At 48.2% G+C, this 16375-nt stretch overlaps 1 protein-coding gene across 3 annotated transcripts; it reads right to left on the bottom strand.

Moving 5' to 3' along the window:
- Positions 1 to 432: 432 nt before the first annotated feature.
- On the bottom strand, positions 433 to 15632 carry P2rx4 (purinergic receptor P2X 4). 3 transcript variants are annotated; one of them, XM_076850396.2, is made up of 12 exons: positions 15398 to 15632; positions 11441 to 11588; positions 8778 to 8849; positions 8588 to 8669; positions 7961 to 8057; positions 4537 to 4617; positions 4294 to 4435; positions 4128 to 4198; positions 1978 to 2071; positions 1783 to 1848; positions 1439 to 1534; positions 433 to 980 (listed from the first exon to the last, which is right to left on the bottom strand). In XM_076850396.2, the coding sequence occupies exons 1-12, from the start codon at positions 15529 to 15531 to the stop codon at positions 945 to 947; spliced, it is 1119 nt and encodes a 372-aa protein (XP_076706511.1). In that variant the 5' UTR covers positions 15532 to 15632; the 3' UTR covers positions 433 to 944. The 3 variants fall into 3 exon arrangements, with proteins under 3 accessions (XP_076706511.1, XP_076706421.1, XP_076706602.1); XM_076850306.2 differs by having other exon boundaries at positions 4062 to 4198; positions 8597 to 8669; positions 15398 to 15630; XM_076850487.2 differs by having other exon boundaries at positions 4062 to 4198; positions 15398 to 15628.
- Between the last annotated feature and the right edge of the window lie 743 nt (positions 15633 to 16375).

The raw sequence follows: 16375 nt of genomic DNA, 5'->3' as shown, positions 1-16375 counted from the left end.
TGAAATTGTCAACCTGAAATATCAGCAGAGGGGTTTATTCAGGGGTCACTGCAACCCAGACTGTGTGTGCCATGGCCTTGGGGGGCTGGGGGGCTGAGGCCCAGGGGAGCAAGACTAAAAAGGAGAAGTGCAGGCAAGATGTTTCCAAACAGAAGTTGTTTGGTGGCAGGGGCTTATCGCAGACTGTGATGTGTGTGCAGCTGTTGCCAGGAGAGTTCTTTGGAGAGGCGATCTGACTGTGAGGCTGCTGTTAGGACTGGCCGTTCCAGGAAGTGGCCTTCGCTGCAAGGTTGCATGTGGGCAGAAACGATGGTAATTGTTCCTGTCATCAGGCAAATATGTGGGCACCTTCCCCCAATCCCACATTAACTTCCCTGAAGTAAGAGAAGGAAGGAGAGCTCTAGCCCATGCTAGGAGACAGCATGCGAGGAATAAGAAAAACCACTTGTTTTAATGTTTGATCTTCAACCATCTCTACACAGCTGTTCTCAGAGAAAGAGAGCCAACTCTGTACCACGGTTGCAAGGACAATGTTCCTGGTTTGGGGGAGAGGAGCAGCAGCCTGGGCCTGTTAAAGTCTAGGGAGCACGAGCCTAGAGGCTTTCTTTTCCTTACAAAGTGCCTGAATGTAGTTGCCATGCCTCATAGGATTGGCCTCGTCCACGAGGGCTGGAGATTGCAGCTTCTGAGGAAAGCTGGCCCCAGGGCCTGCAGAAGGCTCCAGCAACTCACCCCAGCCAACAACACACTGGTTGGTAATCAACTGTGCCCATGGGACAAATGAACCCCCACACACAAAATGTAGGAGCGACCAGGCAACCCTAAGTACTTATGGAGAGTGAATCAGAATCTGGAATGTTCTCTGGGGTGACATAGCAGCCATTTCTTCCTCCTTCTCATTGTGCTTGATGAGGGCTTCGGGGAGCCCAGGTGTCGGGTAGGCATCACTGGCCTGTCTCACCACCAAGACCACCAAGACCCTGCAAAGAGGGATAAGGAGGTCAGTGTCCACCCAGCAGTCACTGCCCCTGGACCATCTGAGGCAGGCAGGAATAGGGAGGTTTTCCTGAGGGCTTCTGGACAGCCCTTCACAAGAGGACTCCAGCTGGTTCTAGAACCGGGTACCTAACCCTTCTTGTTAAGCAAGGTGAGTTTACCGTGAGGATGTAGGTGGTCCCATTATCATGACTAACTCAAGAGATCACTAATCGAAACCAAAGTAGGTTCTGAAGAGTCTGAAGTAAATACTAGAACAGGTGGTCCAGAGACAGAGCAGGCGCCGAGGCTGGCATCTGACTGCCAGCCTGAGGTGATGAGTTGTCAGCTGCCAGAGCAGCACCAGCCTCTGTCCAAGGGCTATACCAGGCGGCCTAGGACACGGGCTTCCCTCCCCAGGACAAGAGGCTCCCTGCCTGCAGGGAGCACAGGAGGTGCCCACCTGCTCGTAATCTTCCACGTATTTGTACTTCTTCTCCCGATAGTAGTATCTCTTCTTCATGCAATACAGGACTATAACGTCACACAGCACCGTCGCCTGCACATAGCAAGGGTAGAGAGGATGAGCCCAGTGCTTTAGCTCCTACTGCTCTGTATGTGCACTTCCCCCTGAAGTCTGGAATCTCTTACAGGAAGGAAAAGCACCTTCATCTTTGGGGGTGAAGGACAGCCCAGCCCGGAGGGGAGTGGTCTGGGAGGAGGGACGGTGGGGAAGGGCAAGGAAAGAAGCCTGGAGGCTCTAGATTAGAAAGTGCTGCTGACTGCTGGGGAGGCCCAACCACTCACCACGCCCAGCAACGCCAGGCCGGAGCCGATGTTGATCATGGTAGGGATGATGTCAAACTTCCCAGCCTGCATGTGACAGGAGAAGAAGAGGAAAAGCTCTGACAGGGGTAGGGGAGAGCAGATGCAAGGCAGAAAGACACCCCTGTCCTTGCGGGGTCCCCACAACAGCCAACAGGGGGTTGGTGGCAGGCCTACCTTCCCAAACACGATGATGTCGAAGCGGATACCATATGCCTTGATGAGCGTGCGCTGCTCCACGCCAGTGAGGTCCCGGTAGTACTTGGCAAACCTGTGGGCATAGGGCAGGTCAGAGGGAAAGGGCACAGGGTTCCGGGAGAGGGATGTTAGAGCAGGATGCAGTGAGTCTCTTACAGAGGGAGGGTGCTGGAGGCACAGGTAGACCCCCCTCTGTCTTCCCTCTCCTTCCATAAGGTAGCATAAGCCCGAATATCCTTGCTCTCAGTGTCCTTCCTGATACATCTGACTTCCCTACCTCTCTCAAGGGGACTTGGCCACTAACTGAGAATGTGGCCAGCCAGCAGCAATCTCCAAGACTGCATTGTGTGGTCACAAAACTTAGCATCACCTTTAAAAAGTAAAAAGAACTAAGAACCACTGATCCATCAACAGATGAAGAGGGAAATGAAATGTGGTCCATCCACACAATGTAATATTATTTGGCCATAACAAGAGGTGAAGCTTTATTATCTGCTACAACATGAATGAACCTTGAAGAAATGAAGCAAAATGAAAGAAGCCAGTCATGAAAAGACACATGGTATATGAGTCCATTAACAGAGGAGTCCAGATCTGCAAAGCCACACACAAAGTAGACAGGTGGTTGCCTATGTCTGCGGGGTGGGAGGGGTGACAGCTAGAGGGATCAGGGTTTCTGAGTTGAAGATGATGTTCTAAAACTGACTGGTTGAACATATGTGTAAATATATAGAAATTACTGGATTCTAGACTTTAATGGGTGATTGCTCACAGAGTAGTCTTAATTCAGCCATAAAAATTCAAAGATACAAATGAAACAAAAAACCAGCAAGGAATGGTGGAGGGGAGAATCACTGAGAGCGGTCCCATTCCTCCAGGAGCCAAGGCCTAAACCTGAGGCCTGGGATCTGGCTGGTTTATGGCTTGCATGTTGAGGTCCAGGCCTGGTAGACTCAGCAGGACTGGTATTGGCTGAGGCTCCACCAGCTGTTCTCTGCTCTAGTGTTCTGATCCAAGCTTGTGGGTTTCTACAAGAACTGTGTGCTGGTAGAGAGAGCAATATAAACCTAACTCCTAGGGAAGAGTCAAATACCTGCCCTGCCATCCACCAGGGAGTGGGATGGTTCAAAGGGACTGCAGATCTGCAGAGATTCTGACAATGTGATGCGCATTTGATACCACATGCCACCACTAGAGGGAGACAAGAGCAACACAAAACTTCTGCTGATCCATTTCAGTGTTCCTTGCAGGGCCTGGTTTTAGGAGCAAGTGCGTTTGGGGAAAATTCCTCAAGGGGCATATGAAAAAGTACACAGTTACAGATTTTGCTGCCTCAAGGAAATGGAAAATATGCTCCTGGCTCTCTTATCAGATGACTAGCTGCACTGGATTAAATAGTGCCTCCCTGAAAATTCATGTCATCCAGAACCTATGGATATGACTGTAAATAACTAACTGGAAATAGGGTCTTGGAGGTGCAATTAGTAAAGATCAGGTTGTACTTGATTTAGGTGGGCCCTAAATTTGATATGACTACTGTTCTCACAAGAAGACACCAGAAACATGCATGGAGGGAAGAAGGCCACGTGCAGACAGACAGAAGCAACACATTTGCAGGCCAAGGATTACTGAGAGCCATCAGAGGCTGGAAGAGATGGGGAGGATTCTGCCTAGAGCCTTGGGAGTGGAGGGCTGGCCCTGCAGACACCTTCATTTTTGACTTCTGGCCTCCAGAACCTAGAGAACACATCTCTGTCAAGGCAGTCAGCTCTGTTACTCCAGCCCAGAGAAACTACTGTGACAGCATTTTCATCAGGAGATACAAGCAAAGGCCTTTCTTGGGCCTAAAACCTGCACCCACTGCACCCTCGAGAGCCTGGGGCAGGCTCAACCTGAGAGCAAGACCCTGCTTCGAGCGCTCTCCCAAGCACATGCCTTCCTGCACAGCCTGCCCTGGGGTGCTGCCCGTGTGCTAGTCTTTGGAGGCACAGATGCCCCCATGGAGGAATAACTCATCCATCATTCCCCCTTCATAGTGAGTGACGGTCCAAGCTCATGCCCACCTGAAATTGTAGCCAGGAGACACATTGTGGTCAAGGTCCCGGGTATCAAGGCGGCGGAAAGAATACCTGGGCAGGCAGAGGGAGGCGGCTCTGTCTAGGTTGCAGTCCCAGTTGATCTGGATGCCCATGATGCCTCCCTGTGGGACAGAAGCAGACACACCCAGGCTCTTGTCAGAGCCGGCTTGGATACGAGAAATGTCCAGGACTGTGAGAAGTCAGGGCCTGCACCTACCTCGATTGCCATGTCCTGGAAGCTGTGCCCTGCGTTCTCCACGATTTTGCCAAGACGGAATATGGGGCAGAAGGGATCTGTCTTGGCATCATAAATGCATGATTTGAGGTGGGCGGTGGTGGTGTTGGGAAGAATATTCCTCCTAGAGCCAGAAGGAAGCAGAAATCCACTGTGAGGAAAACCCCAGAGAAGGGCCAGAAGTTTCTCCAAGTTACTGGTGAACTCACAGCAGACACCACTTACTTGCTGAAATTAAATTTGGGATACCAGATGTTGTTCTTAACCAAAAGAGTGAAGTTTTCTGCAGCCTGTAAAAAAGCAGGCCTGAAAAAAAAAAAAAAAAGAAGGCAACATACTGTTACTAGAAGTAAAAAATAAAATGCATTCAGATAGCTATGTAATATTTCTAACACACAGACATGATTTACAGTGTCACTTTGTCAAGACAAAAGTGAGGTGCAGCATTTCTGGCATTTTCTGTTCTCTTCTGCAGAAGCACTAGGTCTAGAGCTGAGTCTAAGCTGGCCTTCTGGATCCTTCCCCTGGGAGGCCTATGGAGAACCTGAGGGACTGAGAAGTGGGCTGCTGTCTCACAGCCTCCCTGGAAATCATTCCCGGCCGCTGCCAGTTTCAGGCTCACTCTGGGGAAGGGATGCTAGAAAGATGGGACTTTACAGGTCACAGCACAGGTGAGTTCACCTGCAGGCTGCGTCCTGGCCTCACCTGAAAAGTACACAAGTACTGCCCCCGCCACCGGCACACCTGCCTCCTCCCAATGGTGCCACGTGGACTCCCAGCTAACTACCAGGTGAACCTGCCCAAGGGGATTCTGTTTCTTTTGTGGATTTGTCTATGGGAGAATCTGGCACCGCCGGGCTAAGTCTTCTGTGGAGGGGCTGGGGCAGCTCCCTGAGCCAGGTGTAAATTGTGGAGCTACAAATGACATCAGTGGTCTTTTCAGTGGAGGGACAGGAGCAAAGCCATTGACAAGGCTGCTGAGTCCCCGCTGTCAAGAAAAGGCCTCGAGCAATGCAGGTCCTTCGGGCTCCATGTCCCCATTCCCTCAAGAGGCAGGGATTCTGCAGAGCTTTGCAAACATCTGTCATTTTTCCATTTCAAAGCTTTTGCAGCTACATCTTTGCACCCTGTCTGCAATACTTAAGATCAACTCACCTTTTAAAACAAAGTCGATGTGGAATTCACAACATAAAATTCACCATTTAAGAATCAATCAATTCAGTGGCATTTAGTGCATCTGCAATGTTGGGAAACTGTCACCTCTATCTAGTTTCAGAACATTTGCATCGCCCCAGAGGACCTGCACATCCACCCGGGAGTTAGTGCCTTGAGACCCCACTCTGCTATCTCTACAGATCTGTCTATTCTGGGCATTTCATATGAATGAAATCAAATAACATACGGCCTTTGTGTCTGTTTTCTTTTACTCAGTGATATTTTAAAGATTCACCCAGGTTGTAAAAGGGAATGATTTCCAGGGAGGCTGCGAGACAGCAGCCCGCTTCTCAGTCCCTCAGGTTCTCCATCAGCCTCCCAGGGGAAGGATCCAGAAGGCCAGCTTAGACTCAGCTCTAGACCTAGTGCTTCTGCAGAAGAGAACAGAAAATGCCAGAAATGCTGCACCTCACTTTTGTCTTGACAAAGTGACACTGTAAATCATGTCTGTGTATTAGAAATATTACATAGCTATCTGAATGCATTTTATTTTTTTACTTCTAGTAACAGTATGTTGCCTTCTTTTTTTTTCATTCCTTTTTATGAGGCTGAGTAATATTTTATGCTATGTATACACCAAAATTTGTTTATGCATTCTTCTGCTGATAGGCATTTGGGTTGATTCCACCTTTAAGACTAACTCATTTTTTATTGATATTTACTTTGAAATGAAACTTTCCCTCATGACCATAAAAATATCACTTGTGCTGGGTGTGGTGGCATGTGCCTGTAATCCCAGCTTCTTGGGAGGGTTAGGCAGAAGGATCACAAGTTTGAAGCCAGTTTGGGCAATTCAGCAAGACCATGTCTCAAGATTTTTAAAAAAATCTTTTAAAAAGGACTGGGGATGTAGAACACTTGCCTACCATGCAGGAGGTCCTGGGCTCAATCCCCAGCACTGCACACACACAAAAATCACTCACATCAGGTCAGCCGTCATTGTTTAAATAAATATAATGAAATAAAACAATGTTACTAAAACATGTAGTTAATATTATTTTATGCCCAACATTCCTAATCTGGGGCTTGTTCAGTGTGAGAAATGGAAATAAGCAAGTGACAGGTAATAAAGACACTCCATCCAAAATGGAAATAGGAATATCTTTCTCATCATGTGACTCAATGCAATTTCTTGCATTGGTTTGCTTTTAAAAATTGTCTCACACCGACTTAGATCTACTATACCCCTATCCAATATAAATGTACTGTGAGGCACACTACAAGCCACATTATAATTAAAAGTTTCCTAGTACCCACATTTAAAAATAAAAATAGCAACATTAATTTTATATAATAACCCAAAATATCCACAATATTACTTCTGCATGTAACCCACATATTAAGTACATATTATATTCTTTTTTTTTTTTTTTCATAATGAATTTCAGATCCTACAGTGTACTTCACACCAACAGAAGACCCAGCCACATTTCAAGTACTCAGCAGCCACACTTGGCCAGTGGCTCCCGTGCTGGAGAGCACAGCTCTGGGAGATCTTTCTGACTCTGAAAAGCTAGGATTCCCTTCCTTTCATTGTTGCGTCCACATCAGCAGTCTCCATGTTTTCTTCTATGCCCAGGATGAGCTGCAGAAGCTCCCTGCTCCCCTGGCCTTCAGTCTGATCTCCGGATGACAAAGCCCCAGGCAGTAGGAATTCTCAAGGGAAGGTCTTAGACTCCACCCATTCAAACTACAGCAAATTGCAACTGGGAAGAATGTTATCCTAGGGCAACCCCCAACCTGCTCTGGTTTATAGAACACCCTTTGGCAAATTTTTATTATTTTCCTGTCCCCCCTTTTCCAGTAATGGAACCCCAGATTTCCTTTGGAAGTCACACTTCCCCTACTCTCAGCCTGGGTCATTTGGGTGAGGCTGACTCTAGCCCGAACTCTAGAGGTGGACATGTGACCCAGGCATGCTGAGAAACAAACTGTCCCCCAGCCACGGTGACAGATCAAGGGATGTAGCCCAGAACTTGATTATGGACAGGTCTAGACTCTGCACAGCTAGAAAGGGAGGTCCCCCTGGGGCTATGCCAGGGGTCCAACAAATGAACCTGACATGGAAAGAGACAGAGGCCAGATGTAGGACAGACGGTCTCTGAGCCTCAGATTGAGCCCTGCTAGGTCTTTTAGGCTAGCTGAATGATGAAGTACCCCTGCTGTGTGTGTGTGTGTGTATACCCATGATAAAGCACTGAGATCTGTCTCTTTCAGTTATTTGCAGCTGACGGAGTCCTAACATACAATAAGTCAAACTGCACCCTTATCACAAGTGACCAATTGGGGCCCACCTCACCACTGAAGGTTGATGCTCTGTGGTTAAGGACTGCTGTCCCAGACACCAAGAACACACAGACGGCCCCCAAACCTTCCCTGCTGCCTCCCTTAAGGTGTAGAACCAGGGTTGGGGGCGCTCTCAGGCAGAACTCACTTTGGCACATGTGTGTCATCCTCCACCGGGCACCAGGCTGCCACCTCACAGGTCTTCACTGACCCATTGAACGGCACGCATCTTCCAGTCTTGACTCCTGGTGGGGATGGGGAGCCAGGTCTACAGGGGGCTATTTTCTCCCTTTGTGAGGTAGGGAGTAAGCCCCCCAAAACATCCTACGTAGCCAGTCTGCAACGATTCTAATTCTGGGACTTAGGGTGTCCAGAAATTGGAACTGGAAGGTGGTTGCCTTAGTGCTGGCCACATCTCTGCTTTGCAATCTCAGGACCAAAGTGATACCAAGTCACAGAATGCAGCAAGATCTGGGCTGGCTTCTGGGACTCAAATGACACAGGGTCCCTGGACCTCCTCTGACATCAGGCTCACCTGGGGTTGCGTGGCATTGGAGAATGGTGGGGGGATCTTTTTCTGGTGCTGGGGATTGAATCCAGGGCCTCAGCCATGCTAAGCTCACCTCTACATCTGAGCTCCACCCCCAGTCCGCTGGGCATAGGTAGGATTTATTTATCCCTGAGACTTCTCTTTCAGAGATGCTGTGTAGAGTCAGTGATCTTGTCAGGAGCTGCCTTCCTGGGGCTAAGCATCTGCTGACGGGTCACTACTAACCATTCCTACCATTGCTGTGGATGTCGGCAGACCCAGAAGTGCAGTCCGTATCTGATTCGCACACAGTGGTCTTATCAGGAATCTAAACAAAGGAGATTGAGTGAAAACAATTTCCATGTGGTCCAGCCACTCACTTGGGGCTGTGGAGAGTGGGGTGTGAGGCCCAGGGCTTCCCCAAGGAGCCACCTACCTCGGGACAGATGCTCTGGGTCTGGTTCATGGTGATGATCATGTTGGTCATGATGAAGAGGGAGTTTTCCTCCTGCAGAGAGGGCGAGAGGGAGGGAGCCTTGTCAGATCACCCTCAGAGAAGTTGGGCTGGGACATTAAAAAAGCTAGGTATCTCCTTAATAGGATGATTTAAAAAAGTGAATATTATGGTCTCCTGTTCTCTCCCATGAGAGTTTATGACCTAATAGGAACTCTGATGGGCACAGTGCATGCCTGTAATCCCAGTGACTTAGGAGGCTCAGGCAGGAGGATTGCAAGGTTTGAGGTCAATCTCCGCAAATTAGCAAGATCCTATCTCAAAAAAAAAAAAAAACTAAAAAGGATGTCCCTGAGTTCAATCTCCAAGCCCTCCTCCCCTGCAAAAAAAGTTTAATTTTCCTGTTATGTGAATTTTACCTCAATTTTTAAAGAATCTACAATCTGAAACAGATCCTCAACAGATCTTGACTTATTAAGGGAAAAGAGCCAATAGTAGCTCAAAACTTGCTCTGTCAACCAATGACTTCTGAGGTATTAAAACACAAAGCTCCCAAGGCCTCAAACTTGACTTCTTTTTTTAGCAGGGAGGGTACCGGGGCACTCAACCACTGAGCCACATCCCCAGCCCATTTTTGTATTTTATTTAGAGACAGGGTCTCACTGAGTTATTTAGCACCTCGCCATTGCTGAGGCTGGCTTTGAATTTGAGATCCTCCTGACTTATTTTCTTTTATAACTATAATTGAATTTTCTTTTATAACTATAATTGAAAAGAAATAAAACATTCTAGAGAAGAAGTTCAGGGGCATTTCTGACATTTCTGACCTTGACAAGGTTCTGTTTTCTGCTTGTAGATCTGAAGGTGCCAAAGCACTGGTCCAGTTTCTGGAAAGCCACTTGCTGGGGCTGATACTGAAGAGTTGCTAAGTACTGGCTGGGCTGTGGCTCAGTGGTCGAGCACTTGCCTTGTGTGTGCAAGTCCTGGTTCTATCCCCAGAACTGCCGCAAACAAAAATTGCTAATTATGATCTCCTAATATAAGGACCTAATATAAGGAATTAAAGACAAAGACCCCAGAAGGTTCTGGTTGGACCCCTCCCCTCCACTGGGCACGGGCATTTTTTTAAAGAGATGCCAGAAGCGTCCAGCATTTCATTTCATACTCCTGAAAAGAGCAGTCAGCTCTGGGAGCCGTCTCAGGGACCAAGGTCACTGTGGACACCCCCCAATATGTCAAGGTGGCAGAAGCTTTCGAAATGGTAGGTATCTTCCTGCAGAGACAAGGAAATGGCCACAAGAGGAGGCCCAAGGTGGGAGTCTCTCCTAATACCCGGTCATGTCCCCAAAGTGTCGAAGAGAAACACACTCCTGTCGCAGATTGAGGGAAGGCTGCTCCTGAGCCTCTCTGAGCTGGACTCCCAACAATTCAGTGTGGTCTACTTTTTGTTTCCTCTGATCTATTTCAAATTTAGGGAAACTTCAGTCTGAAGATGAGCCAAGTAGATGCAGTGGTTGGGTTCCCTCAACGGAGAAGCCCGAGGACACAGTGAGAGCAGAGAGCCCCATGGGGCTCACACAGCCCCAGCTCCCATGAGTGACAGGTGGCAGAGCTGTTGGGCGGTCCTTTCCACTCAGGGCAGAAGCAGGGCTCATTCCTTCCTTGGCTAAAGCAGACTGGGCAGGACAGTCCCACAGCTTGCCAGGATGGGGCCATGCCTCCACGGGGAGCATGGACAGGTGTCCCCAGGACACCCCGTTCCATTGCACCTTTAAAGCTCATCAGCTCTGGCCTCTCTCTGGACCCCACCAGACCATTCTCTTGGGAAGGCAGGGGAATGGACACACTGGAGAGCTGCTGAAGCCTCTGCTTCCCTTTTTTCAATTGTGTACCAATTAGAAAAAGAGAGTTGGCAACTCATCTGAATTTGGCCACCATGGGCACTGCACACATCAGCCATCTGGAGGGGTATGGTAGGGTTTGGCCATGTGTGGCGCATAGCTAAAGAGTCAATATTTAACTTGCAGCTTGGGGCTGGGGATGTGGCTCAGTGGTGAAGTGTTTGCCTACTGAGGCCCTGGGTTCAAACCCCAATGCCTTCAAAAAAAAAAAAAAAAACAAAAAAAAAACACCAAAATATAATGGGCTGGAGACTAGAATGTCACCATCAGTTTCTCCCCTGACTTTGTTCCTAATGGAATCCTGTGCTATCTCCTTTGGGTCTGCGGTTTGGCCTCTAACTGTGGTAGACACTCACAGAGACGATTGACCTTGTAGATGTCAGATAATAAAGCAAATGCAAAATGTGGGAAGGTGCTATTTTCCCCGTGAACTTCTCCCAGGATTTAAGACGTTCGCTATCTTACCTTTTAGAGCTTGAGACAGACCAATATGTCCACATGGAAGGACATCTGAGGCCAGCCACACTTTAGAGTTGGAGAGCCACAGCTGACTGAATGATACCCCTTAGACCTGAAGCCCAAAAGAAACATGGCTGTGCTGCTTTCTGGGGCTAAAACAACCGATCTGGGTGTCACAGATGTTAGAACCCTGGGTACCGATCATTAAGCAGGCATGACAAGTTAGTACAGAGAAAGTGACACCTGGAGGCTTCAGTATCAGACAGGTCAGAGTAGGAGACCTACCTGAGCTGGAATCACATAATCAGCCACATCCCAGATCCGGAACCCAAGTGTAGAAGTATTGGTCACAGCCACGCCTTTGGCCTTGGTAGTCACTGAGCTGACCACGGAGTCCATTTCCTGGTAACCCTTTTCCCACACGAACACCCACCTATAAAATAACACAGGCCTCTTAAGTGGCCATTAGGATCCAGAGAATCTGAATGGACGCTAGGGAGCCTCTGACAGCCAGAGGCTGAAAGTACCACCATGTTTCCTAATTGCGACTTTGCAAAAGCTGCTTAACCTCTGGAGGCTCCACCTCCATTTGTGCAAGAGGGGAAGAGTGGCCCCTTTATTTATTTTGTGAGAAATAAATGAGATGGTATAGGAAAAGCACCAGTATCACAGAGGAAAAGCTCAATGAATACTGTCTTTATTGGATATTTGAGCATTTTCAATACACTGGGGCCTATGGGAATGACCAAGAGATGACACATTGTGATAGGAATAGTTTCCATTTGAGTGATTTTAGGATCAGGCACAGCTTTAAACTCTTTATATGTATGAACTCATTTAATCCTGACCACTTCATGAGGCAAGTATCATTATTATCATCTCCAATTTACAGAGGAGGGAATGGAGACACACAGGTGGCCATCCTGCCCTGAGCATCCAGGTGTCAAACTGGAATTGAATGGGGGCTTTACTGCAGATGAATTTCTAGAAGTCCTGAAGAAGAGGACTCCTCAGGGGAAAAGCCCATCTCTAGGATGGGCAGTCCATCTGGAGACTGCTCTGATCAAACGAACCCACAAGTAACCCAAACTAGTGAATTTTGAAATCTTAGCATCTAGTACTTCTAAGGAAGGGAAGTGGATCCTAGCACTTCTCGATTCTAGAAATAATAGTAATAATAGTCCGTGGCATATGTTTAGTAGCTCTGGTGGGGAGGAGCTCTTTTTGCTATAACGTTCCAGTGGTGGGTTGAAACAAACATTATTCTATGCATGTGACATACACTAAATCATTTAATTCTATAACAATGGTGAAGCTCTATGACCATTTCCATATGATAGATGGGAAGAACTGAGGCCCAGAGTGGTTTAGCCACTTGGCCAAAGTTATGCCTAGTGAGCGGTAGAGCCAAGTTGAGCTGTGAACTGAGACTCTATTTCCAAAGTGTGTTTTGGTGTCCTAACCACAACCCACAAATGCTTTCGCATTTTTAATCACTCAAAATAACAGTAACCTTCTCATTTCAGAAAAGAGAATCATACATGTGACCTGAATTCTTGGGAGAAAGAAACAAACTACTATAAAAAGTGCCTTGAGGGGCTGGGGCTGGGGCTTAGTGGTGGAGCACTTGCCTCACACGTGTGAGGCACTGGGTTCCATCCTCAGCACCACATAAAAATAAACAAATAAAATAAAGTTATTGTGGGGAAAAAAAGTACCTTGAAAGGTCAAGGTGGGATTCTCTTTTCTAGAGGGAGCACCATGGGTAAGAGAAGAGGCTTAAGGGCTTCTGGTTCAAGTTCAAATCCTGACTCTGCCACTCATCAACTGTGTGACACTGGGTTATTTATGGGTTTATTTGATCTGAGGAATCTCCAAGTTCACTGCCCATCCTAGAGATGGGCTTTTCCCTTGACAAGTCCTCCTCTTTGGGCCTTTTAGAAATTCAGCTGCTGGAAAGCTCCCACTCAATAGGAAGGTCATCATTATTTTACTACCAAGTACAGGGAGTTGCGAAATCAGAGACAGATTGTTTCGTACCAGTCATTATCATGTGATTATTTCCTCATCATGTGACTGATAACTGAATTAGATGACTGGGGACTGTGGGTTCAGACTCTATAAGGAATAGTTGTTTGGGAGAAGAGACCACAGTTTCAAAGATTAACTAGATCAGGAAGTTTAAAAAGTTTTAAAAGAAAAAAAAAAAAAGCCCATTCCTCAGAACAGAGTTGGCTCTGATTATAGCAAGATGTCTAAAAGCAAGGCACTACTACTTTAAAACCCTCATAATCAAGGCAGACAACACTCTCTAAGAACCCCACAGAACTGCACTACACTTGATCTTAGCCAAAAGGACAAGAAGCAATTAGAAATGCACTAGAAACATGAGGTGAATCCCATGTGTGATTTAAAAAATTCTAGAGGCCACATTAAAAAGTAAAAAGACACAGAAAAAAATAATTCTTAGGTAGCCCAATATGTCTAAAATATTTTAACAGTCATCAATTTCAAAAAGTATCAATGTGATATTTTACTTTTTCTTGTACTCTTCAAAATCCAGTGTATATTTTTACAATTCCAGTGCATCTCAATTTGGAGTAGAAATGTATAAGTGTTCAATAGCCATCTGTGACTAGTGGCTTCTTTAAGGTATAAGAATTTTACAAGTACCCAAAGGTAGAAGTGAACCGATCTTCTCATGAGAACAAAAGTTAAGACCTAAAAGCTGCCTAGAACTTCTGGTCCCAAATTCTGCAGGAGTGCATCACAACCATTGTGGGGGAGATGCTGGTCATGTTGGAACTATTTCATCCCTAAGACTTAATGAGTCCAAACCCAGGTATAGCCCAGGAGGTTCTTATGTTGAGTCTCTACCTGGATTTTTTTAACTTTTTGGATGCTGGGGATGGAACCCAGGGCCTCATGCATGCTAAGCATGCACTTCACCACTGAACTGTACCTCAGCAAGACATACTCTTGAACACTCAGTACCAGCTGCTGCAGGGCTGATTGATGCTGGAAGCCAAAACTACCAGACTATATGAATACCCCTGGGCAGGGTAAACAGATTCCAAACTTCACCCCAAGGTGGGGGAATCTGTTACTTTTCAAAAATTCCTCAGATGATCTTTCTTTCTTTTTTTTTTTTAAGAGAGAGGGAGAGAGGGAGAGAGGAGAGAGGAGAGAGAGAGAGAATTTTTAATATTTATTTTTTAGTTATTGGCGGATACAACATCTTTGTTTGTATGTGGTGCTGAGGATCGAACCCAGGCCGCACGCATGCCAGGCGAGCGCGCTACCGCTTGAGCCACATCCCCAGCCCCAGATGATCTTTCCTAATCAGGTAAATTTGCAAAACACCAGGTCACCCGTTTGCCAACTTTGCTGAACATAAGAATCAGCTGGGGAGTTGGCCATACTCTATAGCCGAATCCGAAGGTCTGGGATGAGAGCCATCAATCAATATTTTCTATAGATTCCCAAAAGGTTCCAATGAGCAGTTTGGGGACCACTACTCTAGGCCTTTTAGGAAAGTGACCTAGCAGATGTATCTGTCAACCCAGCATCTGTAGACACCATAATGCTCCACCTTGAAAGACAGCCCAGCTGGCAAGGTAATTGCTACCTCCTCCCCTGGGTTGAATTACACTATAACAGGTGCATTCAATTAAATCAAACATTTAGCGAGGCAGCAGGGCATATATAAACACAAGCGGCTCAAGGGGGAATGACTATGCTAAAGCAGGTATCCACACCCTCCGCCCCAAACAATGCTGTAAAACAGTCACTGTCCTTTAAACACTTTTGGGAAGTGCGACCTCTCCACTATCTTGGGTTACCACATAGTGATCAAAGGAAAGGAGAGGAAGCCACAGACTCAGAAGGAACCAAATGGAAATCCCAAGCCTTGGTTTTGTCAGTGGGTCATCAGAATGGCAAGTGAAAAGAGGAAACAGACGTTTAGAGCAAAGTTCCCACAGCCCAGGGCCATCAAGGAGCAAGTCAGAAATAAACGTGCAAGATGACGGTCTAGTCAGGCTTTCCCTTCAGCACCCTGAAATCAAAGCAGCTTCCCGTCGCCGAGGCCCGGACACAGCCCGTCTAGGTGGCCCGAGCCCGGGTGTGTGCACCGCGCATGTGGCCAGGGTGGGCAGGTGCACCGCGCGGCTCACGGCGCCGGGCTGCTGCCGGCCGTCGGGGACCCCCCGCCCCGGCCCCGCCGGCCCACCGCGCGCTCACCCTATGACGTAGGCCAGGATGAGCAGCTGCACGCCCCGGTTCATAAGCCCCACTTTACGGCTGCGGATGAGCACGATGCGCGGCGTGTCGTACTCGAACAGGAAGGCCGCCAGCACCGCGCAGCAGCCCGCCATGGCCCCGACCGCCGCCGCGCAGCCCCGCCGCCTGGTCCCCGTCGCCTGGTCCCCGCGCCGGAGCCCCGCCCAGGAGGCCCGGCCGCCGCCGCCCCGCCGTCCGTCGCGGGGGAGGGCCCGGAAGGAGGCGGCGCGGGCCCGGGGAGGCGTCACCACCCCCCGGGATGGGGGAAAGGGTTACCTCCCTCTCAGGGACCAGTGACCGCAGGCGCGGGTGCAGGGGCGCGGTGACAGCCTCCAGCGTGGCGGGCGTGGGTAGTGACCCATGGAAAGGGCTCGATGGAATGAGAGTCCCTCCCCTGGAGGATGGGGCCAGCGAGAAGAGGGTCCTCTTTCTGGAAGGAGTCACCCCACAAGGGGGCTGAGGTCGGGTAGGGGCTGTTGGTCATATATGCCCTATCTAACATGGCGCCCAGGCAGCTTCTCTTCCTGTGTCTCCGTTTCTCCGTGCCAATTTTCAATCCCGCCGGCGGAAAACCCAGCCCAATAAGAACTAATTTCGTATGCTTTGGAACTGACATCTGGAAGAACTTACCAATAAACAAGCGCCCGTTTATCTAAGTCCTGCCTCCTATCCTTAGAGCTATATAAGCACATAGCCTTTTGAAAGGAATTGGAATTTCTCCGGTGATTTGTCTCCCGAAACCCTGGAGATGGTGAGCTCATTTTAACAGAGCTCCATCTCCGGCTCCAGGAGACATCTCGTCCACCTTTTCTGGCGCTGGCTCTTTACACCCACCACTGATCCCGCTTAGGTGAGTTCCCCTCCTGGCTTGTCACCCTCCACGGGCTATAGCAAGAACCCGGACTGTGATCGTCTGGCACACTCCTGACGCCCGGTAGA

Source organism: Callospermophilus lateralis, chromosome 1, assembly GCF_048772815.1.
Source record: "Callospermophilus lateralis isolate mCalLat2 chromosome 1, mCalLat2.hap1, whole genome shotgun sequence".
NCBI classification, from domain to species: domain Eukaryota; kingdom Metazoa; phylum Chordata; class Mammalia; order Rodentia; family Sciuridae; genus Callospermophilus; species Callospermophilus lateralis.
Note: the sequence above shows the minus strand (reverse complement) of the source record. Positions and strands in the feature narration are given on the sequence as shown.

What these genes read in the sequence shown, in the direction of transcription:
- P2rx4 (XM_076850487.2), bottom strand. Translation starts at nt 15,531, where the DNA reads ATGGCGGGCTGCTGCGCGGTGCTGGCGGCCTTCCTGTTCGAGTACGAC. An exon ending in TCCAGGACATGGCAATCGAG is followed by an intron (nt 4,199 to 4,293) that starts GTAGGTGCAGGC and finishes TCTGTCCCACAG; the next exon opens with GGAGGCATCATGGGCATCCA. An exon ending in ACGTGGAAGATTACGAGCAG is followed by an intron (nt 981 to 1,438) that starts GTGGGCACCTCC and finishes CCCTCTTTGCAG; the next exon opens with GGTCTTGGTGGTCTTGGTGG.